Source organism: Lutra lutra, chromosome 3 (assembly GCF_902655055.1).
Source record: "Lutra lutra chromosome 3, mLutLut1.2, whole genome shotgun sequence".
Classification (NCBI taxonomy): domain Eukaryota; kingdom Metazoa; phylum Chordata; class Mammalia; order Carnivora; family Mustelidae; genus Lutra; species Lutra lutra.
The window spans coordinates 94,832,330-94,850,006 of record NC_062280.1 but is presented as its reverse complement, the minus strand read 5'-3'; the positions used below and the strand labels follow the sequence as shown (position 1 = coordinate 94,850,006).

Here is a 17,677-nt window from a genome sequence, read left to right as displayed (position 1 = left end):
CTTGTGGCCTAAAACCATGAGTCCATTAGTTCAAACCTCCTTGGCTGTGTGGTTTTACAGGAGACAGTCTTTCCCCAGCGATGCCTGGAGCTTTGTAATCTTTTCATTTCATTCCCATTGGTGGGAAAGTAGGCATGGCTTTGGGAAGTCTGGGAGAACAATATACCTGGCTTTGTGACCTCTCATGCTCCCTAACTTGTCCTTCTCCCAGCCTCTTGTGGGAAGGGCAGTAGGGGGTATCTAACTCTCATGCTGAGAATTCGGTGTTCTCATACACTCCATTTTCTTATCACAGCCTGTCCGTCAGTCTATCTCTCTTTGAACTTACCCAGAGGAATAAGTGAATAATTCCTTAAAATGTTATCACCCAAGAAGATCGGTTTCGTTAAAAATAAAAGGAACTAAAGGAATTAAACTGGTAAACAGAATCTGGTGCATTAGACAGTGGAAGTAAAATAGGAGATCCACGCAGGCATAACCTTCAGAGGCGATATGTCATAAGGGCCAGAGATGGAAAACTCACAGACTAAAGGGTCGTATCTAGTTCTCAGTAACTTTTTTAAAGAATTTAGGCCACTTTGTTTTTTAAAAAGATAAGTTAGTTAAACATGGAGTGCTGTCATATTAAAACAAAACACACCTTAGATTTCTGTCTTCTTGGACACAAATTAGGAGCTTAGTTAACAGAGGGTCCACATTCCCTCATGGCGACAGTCCACGGAAGCTGCTTCAGAGGAAGCACACGTCCTCCACTTCGTCACACACCTCAGCACTCCCACAGTTGTATGGTTGACTCATTTCCCTCAATTTGTACCTGCTTGACTCTTGCAACTCTGAGTTTGTGACTCTGTAAGGTCCTAGCATGTAAGACCTGTTTACATCCTTAGTATAGTAAGGCGCTGGGCCTTAGTCCCACATTACATTATTTTTAATTGAATAATAGTCCAGGGACCCATGTCGAGCCAAGAGGGGGAATGCAGCCCAAAGAGGTACTGTCTTCACAGAGCAGACTGACCTGGAAATCTCAGGGAAGGAATCCAGGGAAATCTCAGGTCATGAAGCTGTGAATTTTTTAGTTACCAGGGATATGCCAAAATGGAGATGAATTTCAACTTAATGCAGAGTAACCACAATGCCAAAAACGACAGAAAAAAAAATAAAATGTGGATTTATCTCTTTGAGGCTATTTCTGAGAGTCTCCCTTTACTTCTGCTGGTTTATGGAGGCCATTGGGCATAAGCTACTTACTACTTTGTTTGATTATGTATGGCCTCTTCAAGGTTGTTAAGTCTTGGAGGACAGATTTTCTGCTCTAGTTCTTGCCCATTTTCTTTCTTTTCATATCCCCCTTCCATTTCCCCTAAAAGAAAACACCTTAAAATAATACACGTGTTAGAGGATGAAATAGAAGTTCCATCCTTTTTTGTCTGCTGCTGCTTTTCTTCTGTTAGATAAAGATGGAGTCCTGTGACCCTCTTGTTTTTTCCTTTTCAGGGTTTAGACTGAGACGGCGCCATGTCCTCATGGAATCCACAGGGCCTGCAGGCCACTGCCCTCATTTGGTGGAGTCTGTTCCTTGCGAGGATCCAATGTGTTACCGGTGGCTGGCGTCTGAAGGGATCTGTATCCCTGATCATGGAAAATGTGGCCTGGGGCATCGCATCCTGAAGGCCGTCTGCCAGAATGACCGAGGTATGAGGCAAAAAAACATGGGTTGCTAAGTGATATGTGCCATATGATGTCACTGCTGTCTAACAGTCCATCTCCTGAGGGAGAGAAACACTTAAATGTAAGTATTTACATGTAAGTCAGATGCCACATTGCTGCAAGGTAAGCTGCCTTGACTTATTAGGCCACACTCTGAAAGAAATTTGTATGATTATGCCCAGATGCTATATAGTGAACCTAGAGATTTCTCTGCAGTTTTCAATTTATCAAGACAGAGCATAGAGAATTCCTCTGAGTAGTCGTCAGCTTATCAATACAAAACAAGTTTTATTTGCCTTTTTTGAGGTCGATATGTAACACGCTTTTGTATATTATTAACAGGTACTATACCTTGTAAAGGTTCCAGGGCTGCAATTCTTTCCAAGTTAAAGAAAAAAAATACTAAATCTTTTCATTTATATAACATTTGACCAGAATCAGTTCCAGACATAATACTGACATTTCTAAGGAACCATTTTTACATATAAATTGTCAAGATTTACAAAACTATTGAAGGTGGTGTCTTTCCTTCATTGCCAAGCTTCTCGTACAATGGGTTGTTTGAAATGAAGGGTGATTTAGAAAATATGGAAGTCACATGGAAATGAGAAAAGTGACATTTTTAAACCTTTGTCTTACAGTTTAGAAAAAAAAATCAGTCTCTTGGAAGATATCAAGTGTGTCTATTAATCCCATTTATAATGCTCTTGGTATGTGGAATGGAATGTTTTGGCTTATGAAGTGAAGTAATCCATAGAATACAAGAAATTACAAGGTGGATTCAGAGTGGCTATTTGCTTCCAGATGGGATTGACATTCAGCAATGGTTTCCTTTTTTCCCTCCTTCCTGTACCTTTTTTTCTCTTTCTTTCACTCGCTCCATGCCTTTTCCTCCATCACTTTCTTCCTTTCTTTCCTTCCTCCCCCTTCTTTATTTCCTCCTTCTTTTTATCTGATCTTCTTACTTTTTTTTAACCACTGCCATAATTGGGCAGATACATACATTATGAAGCAATATAATCAGTTATCTCATGAAAGGTATTTGTTTAATTAAGTAGAGGTCAACAACACATTATACAAAGCTACATCCTTTTTGACTGAGTAATTACAACTGATTGAGGCTTTGAGTATTACCAAATAATTTTTGAATTGTGGCAATATATGTATAATTTATTAACAGAGGCAAATAAGATCACTTTTGTACTACTTTCCTTTGAATTCAGGAAGATTAGTATAGAGGTTTGAACCTGAAGTCTAAAGTCAGCCAAGTGGGAGTTTCAAGTCTGCTACTCACCCGCTAGATGATCTCAGGAAAATTAATTAATTTGTGGAGGTTTCCTTTCCCTCAGTTTGAAATGGGGGTAATAAAACCTACCTCTCACTCTCAGATTGTGAGAGCTAAATTGGTTATATAAAAGTGATTAGTGAAGTGTCTGGCACATAACCATTCAAAATAAGCTATAAGCTTATTTTACTTATAATGCACATTTATTACTGTTGCCCTGGGGGAATTGTGCAAAGAGCATTCTTACATAATATGAAGATAATAATGAGTATTAGAAAAACCACACTACTTCTTCCTCCCAACCTCCCACGGTGGAGACAAGAAGATCATTTGGTTGAGTCCCAATGACAAATGACTATCAGGCTTTGTCATCTCATAGCAGGTATTAGAGGCTTGTCATGATATATTATGTCTATAGGGCTGAGGAGTTTTTCACGATTTGTTCTGTGCCTTCTATGGTATTGCAGAATGTTACATTGTGATCTATAATTAGAAATTAATATTCTTCCCATTTCTGGCACAGAGCTGCTAAAACTCTTGGAACTTTCTGAGCAATAAGAGCAATGGGAGCATCTTTGGTTATATTTAGTCTCTTGCCCCTCAGTTGCTGAAATCCCTTCTGAAAAGGTGACATGGGTATGTTGTGACTCAAAAAAAAAAAAAAAAAAAAAAGGAATGGCTGTGTTGTTATTCATAACAAGCTGGCTTCCCCCACAACAGGGTTTATGTTAATGAGGTGATTTGTGGAAAGCACCTAAGGATGGAGCTGGTCGCCAGAGAAACCAACCAAATGGAAGGTTGGTTGGAACTTTCAGTCCCAGGGAGGGAGAAGGGCTGGAGATTGAATCCAACACCAATGACCAATGATTTAATCAATCATACAGATGTAAAGAAGCCTCCATAAAACCCCCAAAGGATTCCGGGCCTGAAGGGCTTCCAAGTTGGTGAACACGTGGAGATTTGGAGAGCATGGTGGGTAGAAACCCTGTGCCCTTTTCCCATCCTCTTCCATAAGGCATCTCTCCATAAGGCTGTTCCTGAGTTAGATCCTTTCACAATAAATTGATCATCTAGTACGCAAAACAGGTTTCCTTAATTCTGGGAGCATCTCTGGCCAATTAATCAAGCCCAGGGAGGGGATTGTGGGAACCTCTGATTTATAAGCCCATTGGTCTAAAGTGCAGGTAACCATTTTAATGGTTTAGGCTGGACTTGTGATTGGCATCCTCAGTTGGAGAGGGTTGTTGGAACCTCCGATTTATAGCTGGCTGGTTAGAAGCATAGCTCACTGTTAGGTCCCCCAATAATGGGTCCGTGATCAAAGGAGCGAGACTGATAGAAAGCGAAGGTCAAGCAAAGCTTTATTTTGTGCCAAGCATCGTGAATCAAACTGACCAGTCGGGGCCATCTCTTACAAAGAGGCAACCCTTCCCTGCCTTGCCGACTAACTTTTAAAGGTCAAAGGCCATGTGGTTGAGCCTGGCCACGCACAGGTGGCAAAAGAGATTGTAACACACAGAGAAAGTTGCATAGTCATGCTAGGTCACACACGAATGACAAATTGAATTACAATTTACCCTATAGTAGCTATTTGAACTAGCCTATCACCTTGGTCAGAATTGGCATCCGAAAGGCGCCCAAAAGGCGGGGCCCACACTCATTGGTAGCTAGGGAGACAGTATGTGGGCCCCACTGATTGGCTCTCTCCACTTGGCCTGACCCACCCTTGTATTTGGGCTTTGTTACCTGGGACTAGTTTCCCAGACTTGCTTTTAAGTATGTTCCCTGAGTGGGGGGCAGGGACAGTTTAAGTTTTACTGCATAAACAACAAAATCACTGTTTAACTGGATGGAATCGCTCTGGCTAAATAGGCCCTTACACTTACCTGGGCTTGCAATTGGACTCTGAAGTGGAGGGCAGACTTTTTACCTGTGGAATTAGATGCTACTTCTAGGTAGTGTCAGGACTGAGTTGAATATTAGGACACCCAGCTTTTGTTGGAGGGTTCTGTGGTGTGGTGTGGGGAAACTGCCCCTCCTCCCTCCACACCCACTTCCTCAGCCACTGAAAATGGATGTAGCCTCCTTTTTTTGGAGGTATCAATTTTACCATTGTAGAGCGCTTTTAGAGGTTTTTTTTTGTTATTATTGTTGTTGTTTTCTTATTCCTGTGAAAGGACAAATGTTCAACATTGACCTACACTCTGAATTTCTGTGGGGAGAAATAGAAATTACTAATGGTTCATATCAGTCCCATGAAGTCTTTGTGATTTGTTTGTACATACCTGATTGGCTCCCTAATCATTTGTGGGTATCAGCCATGTCATGCTTACGAGAACATGCTGGCCTCCTAGTAGCTGAAGCAGTCTTTTGTCTGGTGAGAAATTGAAAATGTAGTCTGGGTACACATTTTGCAGTTCAGCTTCTGTGAAGTTCTGGATGATTAATGATAGAAGTTTAGCAAAGCGCTCCTCTTTGACTCTCCACATATTATCATAGTCTTTCCATACCTACGGGAATTGACAGAATTGTTGACACTCATTTAAATCCTTAGAGAGAAAGAAAAAGGTTGAGATATATTTAATATTTTTAATATTATTTAATATCTATTTAATAACTCATCTGTGATTTTTTTCTTGTAACATTTGACAGTTTTCTTTTAATCACCCTGAATTTATTAATTGTTTTATATGCCCTTTATTTCAGAATTTATTTAGAGTTAAATGGGTAAGATGAAAAGAAATATCTTCATTTTGGTTGAAGAAAATAAAAATGAAAACTCAATCAGGATAGAAGCCTGCTAATTTGCAAGGGTCACTTACGTAATTTTATATAGATATGTAATAACATGCTATATATATACACACACATACATACGCAGACATACATGTATGTATATAAATCACTCCGCATCCCTGCAGAATATCTACATCCCATTCAAGCCAAGAGATTTCCACATAGCCATGATCAGGGTTCTGGAAGACTCTTAACAGTGTCTTATTGGGGATTTGTGCTGCTAGTCAGACATATTTCTCTTTCTCAGAAGTCTAAATCATTAGCTTAATGATTTAAATTTTTAGTTTAAATCAACAATTTAATTTAAATCAACAAAATGTAAAATGATTTAAAATTTTGTTTTAAATTTAAATTTAAAATTTCATTTAAAATTTTGAAAATACACAATCTCTGTCACACTGAAACCAGTAAGTAACTGGAAATAGCAATTTGAGATATGAAAAACTTTTTGGATTTAAGAATTATAGTCAAAAGATACAAATAATCATTTATGAATTTTTACAGCTCTCTGTGCGGGAGGTATGATTTGACTCATTCTTTACTTTGATTTATTAGTGATACTATCCAGTCTTATAAAAGTTCCTGTGTCTTACCTGGCTTGTGATTGTAGCAAACAACGGGTTAGTAATACTCATTTTTAGGAAGAAAATTGTATAACAGATTACATGAATGAGGATTCTGATTTGGAATCTGATTTTTAACACTTGGAGTGGTCAGTGAGCTTTGGTTTCTTTCCTCTGAACAACATTTTATTTACTCTTCTGGGTCAATAGAAGTCTACTGACTATAGAATATACATAGGTTTTTCTTGTTTCATTGACAAGCAGGTTTCCTCCATGTCAAAGAGGGCATTTGAAGGTAAATGAAGTGTGATGCTGACCGCATACCCAAGCCATTCCTCCTTTAGATTATCAAGTGAATTCACTGTGTCTTAAACTTTGTTTCTCAAACTAGTTCATTGTTGCCATGTTTCATTGGCAGTTGATGAAAGTTTACCACTATGTAACATCTTCCCAGAGCAAGCTGGGAAAATTCCCATAAAGCCAGGGCAGTGAATAGCATATTACTAGTGCTTCAAAGTGACCCCTATTCATCATTTTTCAAGTATCCATAATGCAAAGTGGACAGATGACACTGTGGGACCATTGGATAAACACCAGGCTGTTTATTGGGGCAGTCAGATTGTGAGTACTCACCACCTGCTTTGCTCCATAATTTGCTGGCTAGGTTATGTTGAGAGAAAAAAAAAAAAGAGTCTATATATTTCAGCAAATGTCTTTGTTCAGAGGTAACGCAGTGTACATTCTGTACTTAGAAAAAGCAAATACCTATGTTGGTGTAATGCAGAGTAGAATACATTGAGATGAACAAAGTTCATGTGTTGACAGGTACATGAAACTAGGATTCTCCAGTGTTACTAGAATGCCCCCTTGCACACAGGGACAGTTATTTTTCAGTTGCATTAGATTTTATCCATGCAAATATTTTTCTTATATGGTGTACATATTTGCAGAGAAAACTTGAGGAAAGATTTCCCATCATTAGGGTTACTTTGCTTTTCATTTCAGAGGTATTTTTCTTGTGACTTTTTGCCTTGTATCATTAACCTTGAACAATGCAAAAATGTGATATTTAATCTTGGATAAAATGATATATTCTTATAAGCATGTGCTTGTAAGTACTCATAGGAAGACTTTAATTGGTAGAGAGCATGTTAAAACAATCATTTAACTGAGGCTGATTAAAAATTTTCTAGTATATTTCATTATATGATTGGAATGAAAGTTTTGTTTTATTTATTTATTTTTATCTTTAATTTTTAAGAAATGTCCTTTAGGTCATTTTGAGAAGATCAAACACCATTCAGATAAGTTATTTATTGGACTATTTTGTGAATTGCCAGAGTTCTAAATAGAACCCCTCAGTCGTATTTTCTAAACTTTGATCCTGCTCTATCTCATTTTGGTCAACAAGTGCTGCTTTACTTCTTTTCTATATTTTTTCCTTTTCTTACAAGACTTTTTAACTGCTATTTCAGCCCAATATTTATTTTCTTATATTTCAGGAATAAATATTGGTGAGGTATTTCTTTGCCACACAAGTATAATCTGTGGTAAATTGTCCTGTTAGACTCTACAAATTAAAACCACCATAGAGAATACAGAGCCTCAAAATAAGCTTCAAATAAAAATTTTCTGAAACTTTTGAACAATGTCACTTGGTGGACATAACGATGTAGTTTATTAAGACGTGCGGGTTTTTTTTTTGTTTGTTTGTTTTGTTTTTTGTTGTTTTTTTTTTTTTTTTTTTAAGATTTTATCTATTTAGTTGACACAGAGAGAGAGAGAGTACAGCAGGGGGAGCAGCAGGCAGAGAGTCAGTCTCCGGAGAAGCAGGCTCACCCCGAGCAGGGAGCCCAATGCAGGACTTGATCCCTGGACCTTGGGATCATGACCTGAGCAAAGGGAGATGCTTAATGACTGAGCCACCCAGACACCCCAAGATGTGTATTTTGGAAGGGATAGTAGGAATTGGATTTTTTTTTAAGTTACCAGAATGTAACTGTTATTTTATATTCTTCTTACTGATAATTTTTTGTTTATATTGAAGAAGAAACACACACACAGACACACACACATACATACTTAACTTTACATAAAGTTTTGGAATTTTATATCTGTATTCCCAGGAGTTCAGAGGGGTCAAAGGAGAGGGGAATAAATATAGACATGCATTTTGTATTAGCAGTGTAAATCCAGAGACAGAGTTTTTGAAATAGTCAGACATAGCATGTATTGTTTTTTCCTGCTCAGATCTGCTGGGCCATATACCATTGCTGTGCATATCAGCCCCCAAATTCCAGCTGACATTACCTGGCTCTCTTTGGCTGAGGAATTTCCCTGCCCACATATGCCATCAGAAGTGCCAGGGAATTAACAATCCCAGGGAGCGGACTTCAACCAATGATTGAAGGTTGTATAAATACCAGCTTCCTTTCCCCTCAGGTGGGGTCCCCTTGAGATGCCTGTTCTGTGCTGTTTCCTAGTGAGAGGAAGCACCACCTACTCATCCTGGAGACTGATTTGATCACATGCCCTCTCATCCTCTCTCAGCCTCCTTCTCTTTCTGTCTCATCCCCAATTCTTGCACTGATTCTCTAGAATTACACCCCATTTACACCCAATACTTGCTTAAGAAGCTTTGTCGCAGGGTTTGGTTGTGGTATGACTCAAACTGAGACAGAGATGCCTGCAAAGGTATTTCATAGATCCATTCCTGTAGAAGAAATAGGATCCAATTTTAGCCATACCATATTGATGATAACATTTAAAGAAACAGATTCTAAGGAAGAAATGAGATGAGCTCGATACTTTGAACAACCCTCACCATTTTTTTTTTTTAAGATTTTATTTTAGAAAGAGGGTTTGGGGTAGCAGAGGAAGAGGGACAAGCAGACTCCATGCTGAGCATAGAGCCTGACTCAGGGCTTGATCCAGTCCCACCAGCCTGAGATCATGACCTGAGCTGAAACCAAGAGTTGGATGCTTAACCAACTGAGCCACCCAGGCACTTCTGAACAACCCTCACTATTTACAATTATTTGGTAATATCAGATGGCTTCAATAGAATGCTTCTGACCTCCCATGTGAAAGCATTAAAAAAAACATTATTGAGTCCCATTTCTTTCCCAGTTAGGCAGTGCTGGTAACTTATACCATCCTCCTGAGTCTTGTTTTCCCACAGTTGAGCTATTTTATGATGGGGGGGGCTAGCTATTTTTTTATTTTGTAATGGATTCCACCAATACTGGAATTTTTTATTTTATTTTTTATAAACATATATTTTTATCCCCAGGGGTACAGGTCTGTGAATCGCCAGGTTTACACACTTCACAACATTCACCATAGCACATACCCTCCCCAATGTCCATAACCTCCCCCCTTCCAAACCACTCCCCCCATCAACCCTCAGTTTGTTTTGGGAGATTAAGAGTCACTTATGGTTTGTCTCCCTCCCAATCCCATCTTGTTTCATTTACTCTTCTCCTACCCCCTTAAGCCACCATGTTGCATCTCCTCTCCCTCATATCAGGGAGATCATATGATAGTTGTCTTTCTCTGATTGACTTATTTCGCTAAGCATGATACCCTCTAGTTCCATCCACATCGTTCCAAATGGCAAGATTTCATTTCTTTGATGTCTGCATAGTATTCCATTGTGTATATATACCACTTCTTCTTTATCCATTCGTCTGTTGATGGACATCTAGGTTCTTTCCATAGTTTGGCTATTGTAGACATTGCTGCTATAAACATTCAGGTGCACGTGCCCCTTCGGATCACTACGTCTGTATCTTTAGGGTAAATACCCAGTAGTGCAATTGCTGGGTCATAGGGTAGTTCTATTTTCAACTTTTTGAGGAACCTCCATGCTGTTTTCCAGAGTGGTTGCACCAGCTTGCATTCCCACCAACAGTGTAGGAGGGTTCCCCTTTCTCCACATCCTCGCCAGCATCTGTCATTTCCTGACTTGTTCATTTTAGCCATTCTGACTGGTGTGAGGTGATATCTCATGGTGGTTTTGATTTGTATTTCCCTGATGCCGAGTGATGTGGAGCACATTTTCATGTGTCTGTTGGCCATCTGGATGTCTTCTTTGCAGAAATGTCTATTTATGTCTTCTGCCCATTTCTTGAGTGGATTATTTGTTCTTTGGGTGTTGAGTTTGCTCAGTTCTTTATAGATTTTGGACACTAGCCCTATATCTGATATGTCATTTGCAAATATCTTCTCCCATTCTGTCAGTTGTCTTTTGGTTTTGTTCACTGTTTCCTTTGCTGTGCAAAAGCTTTTGATCTTGATGAAATCCCAAAAGTTCATTTTTGCCCTTGCTTCCCTTGCCTTTGGCGATGTTCTTAGGAAGACGTTGCTGCGGCTGAGGTCGAAGAGGTTGCTGCCTGTGTTCTCCTCAAGGAGTTGGATGGATTCCTTTCTCACATTGAGGTCCTTCATCCATTTTGAGTCTATTTTCGTGTGAGGTATAAGGAAATGATCCAATTTCATTTTTTTGCATGTGGCTGTCCAATTTTCCCAACACCATTTATTGAAGAGGCTGTCTTTTTTCCATTGGACATTCTTTGCTGCTTTGTCGAAGATGAGTTGACCATAGAGGTGAGGGTCTATTTCTGGGCTCTCTATTTTGTTCCATTGATCTATGTGTCTGTTTTTATGTCAGTACTGTGCTGTCTTGATGATGACAGCTGTAATAGAGCTTGAAGTCCGGAATTGTGATGCCACCAACGTTGGCTTTCTTTTTCAATATTCCTTTGGCTATTTGAGGTCTTTTCTGGCTCCATATAAATTTTAGGATTATTTGTTCCATTTCTTTGAAAAAAATGGATGGTACTTTGATAGGAATTGCATTAAATGTGTAGATTGCTTTAGGTAGCATAGACATTTTCACAATATTTGTTCTTCCAATCCAGGAACATGGAACATTTTTCCATTTCTTTGTGTCTTCTCAATTTCTTTCATGAGTACTTTATAGTTTTCTGTGTATAGATTCTTAGTCTCTTTGGTTAGGTTTATTCCTAGGTATCCTATAGTTTTGGGTGCAATTATAAATGGGGTTGACTCCTTAATTTCTCTTTCTTCTGTCTTGTTGTTGGTATAGAGAAATGCAATTGATTTCTGTGCATTGATTTTATATCCTGACACTTGACTGAATTCCTGTACAAGTTCTAGCAGTTTTGGAGTGGAGTCTTTTGGGTTTTCCACATATCGTATCATATCATCTGCGAAGAATGATAGTTTGACTTCTTCTTTGCCGATTTGGATGCCTTTAATTTCCTTTTTTGTCTGATTGCTGAGGCTAGGACTTCTAGTAGTATGTTGAATCGCAGGGTGATAATGGACATCCCTGCCGTGTTCCTGACCTTAGCAGAAAAGCTTTCAGTTTTTCTCCATTGAGAATGATATTTGTGGTGGGTTTTTCATAGATGGCTTTGATAATATTGAGGTATGTGCCCTCTATCCCTACACTTTGAAGAGTTTTGATCAGGAGGGGATTCTGTACTTTGTCAAATGCTTTTTCAGCATCTATGGAGAGTATCATATGGTTCTTGTTCTTTCTTTTATTAATGTATTGTATCACATTGATTGATTTGCGGATGGTGAACCAACCTTGCAGCCCTGGAATAAATCCCACTTGGTCGTGGTGAATAATCCTTTTACTGTACTGTTGAATCCTATTGGCTAGTATTTTAGTGAGAATTTTTGAGTCAGTGTTCATCAAGGATATTGGTCTGTAGTTCTCTTTTTTGATGGGATCCTTGTCTGGTTTTGGGTTCAAGGTGATGTTGGCCTCATAAAATGAGTTTGGAAGTTTTCCTTCCATTTCTATTTTTTGGAACAGTTTCAGGAGAATAGGAATTAGTTCTTCTTTAAATGTTTGGTAGAATTGCCCCTGGGAAGCCGTCTGGCCCTGGGCTTTTGTTTGTTTGGAGATTTTTGATGACTGTTTCAATCTCCTTACTGGTTATGGGTCTGTTGAGGCTTTCTATTTCTTCCTGGTTCAGTTGTGGTAGTTTATATGTCTCTAGGAATGCATCCATTTCTTCCAGATTGTCAAATTTGTTGGTGTAGAGTTGCTCAGAGTATGTTCTTATAATTGTCTGTATTTCTTTGGTGTTCGTTGTGATCTCTCCTCTTTCATTCATGATTTGATTTATTTGGGTCCTTTCTCTTTTCTTTTTGATAAGTCTGGCCAGGGGGTTATCAATCTTATTAATTCTTTCAAAGAACCAGCTCCTAGTTTCGTTGATTTGCTCTATTGTTTTTTGGTTTCTGTTTCATTGATTTCTGCTCTGATCTTTATGATTTCTCTTCTCCTGCTGAGTTTGGGTTTCTTTCTTGTTCTTTCTCCAGCTCCTTTAGGTGTAGGGTTAGGTTGTGTACCTGAGACCTTTCTTGTTTCTTGAGAAAGGCTTGTACCGCTATATATTTTCCTCTCAGGACTGCCTTTGTTGTGTCCCACAGATTCTGAACCATTGTGTTTTCATTATCATTTGTTTCCATGAATTTTTTCAATTCTTCTTTAATTTCCTGGTTGACCCATTCATTCTTTAGAAGGGTGCTGATTAGTCTCCATGTATTTGGGTTCTTTCCAAATTTCCTCTTGTGATTGAGTTCTAGCTTCAGAGCATTGTGGTCTGAAAATATGCAGGGAATGATCCCAATCTTTTGATACGGGTTGAGACCTGATTTAGGACCGAGGATGTGATCTATTCTGGAGAATGTTCCATGTGCAGTAGAGAAGAATGTGTATTCTGTTGCTTTGGGATGAAATGTTCTGAATAGATCTGTGATGTCCATCTGGTCCAGTGTGTCATTTAAGGCCTTGATTTCCTTGTTGATCTTTTGCTTGGGTGATCTGTCCATTTCAGTGAGGGGAATGTTAAAGTCCCCTACTATTATTGTATGATTGTTGGTGTGTTTCTTTGATTTTGTTATTAATTGGTACATATAGTTGGCTGCTCCCACGTTAGGGGTGTAGATATTTAAAATTGTTAAATCTTCTTGGTGGACAGATCCTTTGAGTATGATATAGCGTCCTTCCTCATCTCTTATTATAGTCTTTGGCTTAAAATCTAATTGATCTGATATAAGGATTGCCACTCCTGCTTCCTTCTGATGTCCACTAGCATGGTAATTTGTTTTCCACCCCCTCACTTTAAATCTGGAGGTGTCTTCGGGTTTAAAACAAGTTTCTTGTAGGCAACATATAGATGGGTTTTGTCATTTTATCCATTCTGATACCCTGTGTGTTTTGATTGGGGCATTTAGCCCATTACATTCAGGGTAACTATTGGGAGATCTGAATTTAGTGCCATTGTATTGCCTGTAAGGTGAATGTTATTGTATATTGTGTCTGTTCCTTTCTGATCTATACTTTTAAGGTCTCTCTTTGCTTAGAGGACCCCTTTCAGTATTTCCTGTAGAGTTGGTTTGGTGTTTGCAAATTCTTTCAGTTTATGTTTGTCCTGGAAGCTTTTAATCTCTCCTTCTATTTTCAATGATAGCCTAGCTGGATATACTATTCTTGGCTGCATGTTTTTCTCGTTTAGTGCTCTGAATATATCATGCCAGCTCTTTCTGGCCTGCGAGATCTCTGTGGATAAGTCTGCTGCCAATCTAATATTTTTACCATTGTATGTTACAGACTTCTTTTCTTGGGCTGCTTTCATCATTTTCTCTTTGTCACTAAGACTTGTAAATTTTACTATTAGATGACGGGGTGTGGGCCTATTCTTATTGATTTTGAGGGGGGTTCTCTGAACCTCCTGGATTTTGATGCTTGTTCCCTTTGCCATATTGGGGAAATTCTCTCCAATATACGTTCTGCTCCCCTCTCTCTTTCTTCTTCTTCTGGAATCCCAATTATTCTAATGTTGTTTTGTCTTATGGTGTCACTTATCTCTCGAATTCTCCCCTCGTGGTCCAGTAGCTGTGTGTCCCTCTTTTGCTCAGCTTCTTTATTCTCTGTCATTTGGTCTTCTATATCTCTAATTCTTTCTTCTGCCTCATTTATCCTAGCAGTGAGGGCCTCCATTTTTTATTGCACCTCATTAATAGCTTTTTTTGATTTCAACTTGGTTAGATTTTAGTTCTTTTATTTCTCCAGAAAGGGCTTTTATATCTCCCGAGAGGGTTTCTCTAATATCTTCCATGCCTTTTTCAAGCCCGGCTAGAACCTTGAGAATCGTCATTCTGAACTCTAGATCTGACATATTACCAATGTCTGTATTGATTAGGTCCCTAGACTTTGGTACTGCCTCTTGTTTTTTTTTTGTGTGTGTGTGTTGAATTTTCCCGCCTTGTCATTTTGTCCAGAAAAGAGTATATGAAGGAGCAAGTAAAATACTAAAAGGGTGGCAACTACCCTAGGAAAATATGCTTTAACAAAATCAGAAGAGATCCCAAATCTTGAGGCGGGCGAAAGGGGATAAAAAGACGTTCAGGAAAAAAAAAGAAAAAGAAAAGAAACAATTAAAAAAAGAAAACAAATAAAAAATATAAAAAAGAAAAAAATATATACATATATTGGATAAACTAGTTAATAAACATTACAAAAGAAAAGGGTAAAAGTTAAAAAAATTTTGCAGAAGAAGAAAAAAAAATTGAAAAAGAAAAAAAAATTAAATTAACTGCAAGGCTAAAGAATCATGGGGAGAAAGCCATGAGTTCCGTGCTTTGCTTTCTCCTCCTCTGGAATTCCGCTGCTCTCCTTGGTATTGAAACTGCACTCCTTGGTATGTGAACTTGGTCCTGGCTGGGTTTCTTGTTGATCTTCTGGGGGAGGGGCCTGTTGTATTGATTCTCAAGTGTCTTCGCCCCCTGCGGAGTTGCACCGCCCTTACCAGGGGCAGGGCTGAGTAATCCGCTGGGGTTTGCTTTCGGGTGCTTTTGTTCCCGAGTGCTTTCAGTAGAGTTCTGGAGGATGGGGAATGAAGATCTCGGCCTCCCAGTCTCCGACCCTGAGGAGCCGAGAGCTCGGGGCCCCACTCCTCAGTGCGCCCTCAGAGTACAGCGCCCAATTACTCCCGTCACCAGGCCTCGGGCCCCGCTCTGAGCTGACCGAGCCTGTAACCGTTTCAAGGTAACCCTGAGCTTAGAGCTCACTCCTCAGCTCTGTCTCTGTAGCCGGCTTCCCCGTTCTAATACCTGTAAGCTCTGTGATCCTCAGACACCCCCGATCCTTCTGTGACCCTGCGGGACCTGAGGCCTATCTGACCCCTCGTGGGCTTCACCCCAGTTAAGCCTCTGGAGCGATGTCCCTCAGCGGAACAGACTTTTGAAAGTCCTGATTTTGTGCCCCGCTGCTTGCTGGGAGCTGGCCCCTCCCCCTGCAGTCTATCTTCCTGTCGCTTTGGATTTACTTCTCCGCCAGTCCTACCTTTCAGAATGTGGTTGATTTTCTGTTTCTAGAATTGCTGTTCTTCATCTCTTCGATCTCCCGTTGGATTTGTAGGTGTTTGCAATCTTTAGATAAGTTATCTAGCTGATCTCCTGCTACCTGAAGTAGTCTCAGCCTGCTACTTCCTGTACTGTACTGGAATATTTCTGAATAAGAACAAGGAAAAAAAAACTTCTTTTGAATGTTAAAGGAATTATTTGTGTAGGAACATTGGGTCTGAAGTGTTTGGGGAACATGTTGTTCTGTATCCCCTGTTGTAGATCAGTCATTCAAAAACTACAGTGTTAAAATCACCTGTCGGGTTATAAACACACTAGTCATCAGAGAAATGTGAATCAAAACCACAATACATTTTCTCCTTACACCTATCAGCATGGCTACTCACAAAAAGACAAGAAATAACAAGTGCTGGTTAGGATTTGGAGAAAAGAAAATCCTTGTGCACTGCTGGTGAGAATGTAAAATGGTATAGCCACTGTGGAAAACAGTATGGAGGTTCCTCAAAAAATTAAAAAAATTGAAATACAATGGGATTCTGTTTCTATTTCTATTACTGGATTTTATCCATTGAAAACAAAGACCTTAATTTGAAAAGACATATGGATCTCTATGTTTATGGCTGCATTATTTACAATAGCCTAGACACGGAAGCTTCCCAAGCGTCCGTCAATAGATGAATGGATAAAGATGTGGCGTGTATGTTCAATACATTATTACTTAACTATAAAGAAGAATGAGATCTTGCCATTTGCAGCAGCGTGGGTGAACCTATTATGTTAAGCAAAGTAAGTGAGACAGAGAAAGACAAATATCATATTAGTTAACTCATATGTGGAATAAAAGAAACAAACAAACAGGAATAGACTTATAAATACTGAGAACAAACTGACAGTTGCCAGAGGGGAAGGGGTAGAAGTATGGTAAAATGGGTGAAGGGGAGTGGGAAGCAGAGGCTTCCAGTTATGGAATGAATAAGTCATGGGGAAGAAAGGTACAGCATAGGGAATATCATCAGTGGTATTTTAATGGTGTTGTATGATAACCAATTGTAGTTACACTTGTGATGAGTATAGCATAGCGATGAGCGTAGCATAACTAATAGACTGATCAAATCATTATATTGTACACCTGAAACTGATGTAACATTATGTATCACCTGTGCTTCAATTAAACCACACACACACATACACACACACAAGTGGAATGGCCTCCCCTCCCGCGTTTCTGATTCAGTAGGTCTCGAATGAGGCTCAAAGATTTGTATTTCTGACAAGTTCCCAGGTGATGCTGATGGTGCTGATGTAGGGACCACATTTTGAGGGACACTGTTCTAGGCAGAAGGGGGCTTATCGTCAGCCTCACAATGTTAGTATATAACAGAAGTACACTACTGCAGTGACAGACGTATCTTATATGTAGAATCAACAGTATTGATTCTAATCTGTTGTTTCTTGTTTCCTGCTGGGGAAGTTATTCTTGAAATCTATGAAATATATTACTGTCTTTCCAGAAGCAAGCAGTGAGTAAATATTCTTTTATTTCTTTATTGTTTCCTAGATGGATTACTAAAAGATCAAATAGTGGAAAGCAGTAGTGTACTCTTGCAGAAACAGAAGACACACAATATGTGAGATGAGTTATTTAGGTTTAGAAGAGAGAATTTTCTTTTTCAGCAACCTATCTTTTTCAGACCACCAACTGGTAGCATTTTGGTGTCAGTATCCTTACCGAGGGAAGTGTGGTGATGACAAATACGTTGTATTAAATTTTGAAATGAACCTGACTTTGCAGTTGGAAGTGCCAATAAGATCAGGCTGCTATTCACGCTACAGGAATCAGACTGCAAAGGAGATTAAATTTGAGAGTTCCCATACCCAAGTTCTGCATTCTCTTTCATTTAGATGTTCTGCAGTG

The 17,677-nt window shown here is 39.2% G+C and overlaps 1 protein-coding gene across 1 annotated transcript in view; it reads left to right on the top strand.

Annotated features, from left to right (window-relative positions):
• Positions 1 to 17,677, top strand: part of THSD7B (thrombospondin type 1 domain containing 7B) — a 742,649-nt gene that overhangs the window by 273,821 nt on the left and 451,151 nt on the right. The window contains exon 6 of the mRNA XM_047722487.1: positions 1,495 to 1,692. Within this exon, the coding sequence (XP_047578443.1) occupies positions 1,495 to 1,692 (198 nt within the window). The remainder of the gene's footprint in view (positions 1 to 1,494; positions 1,693 to 17,677) is intronic.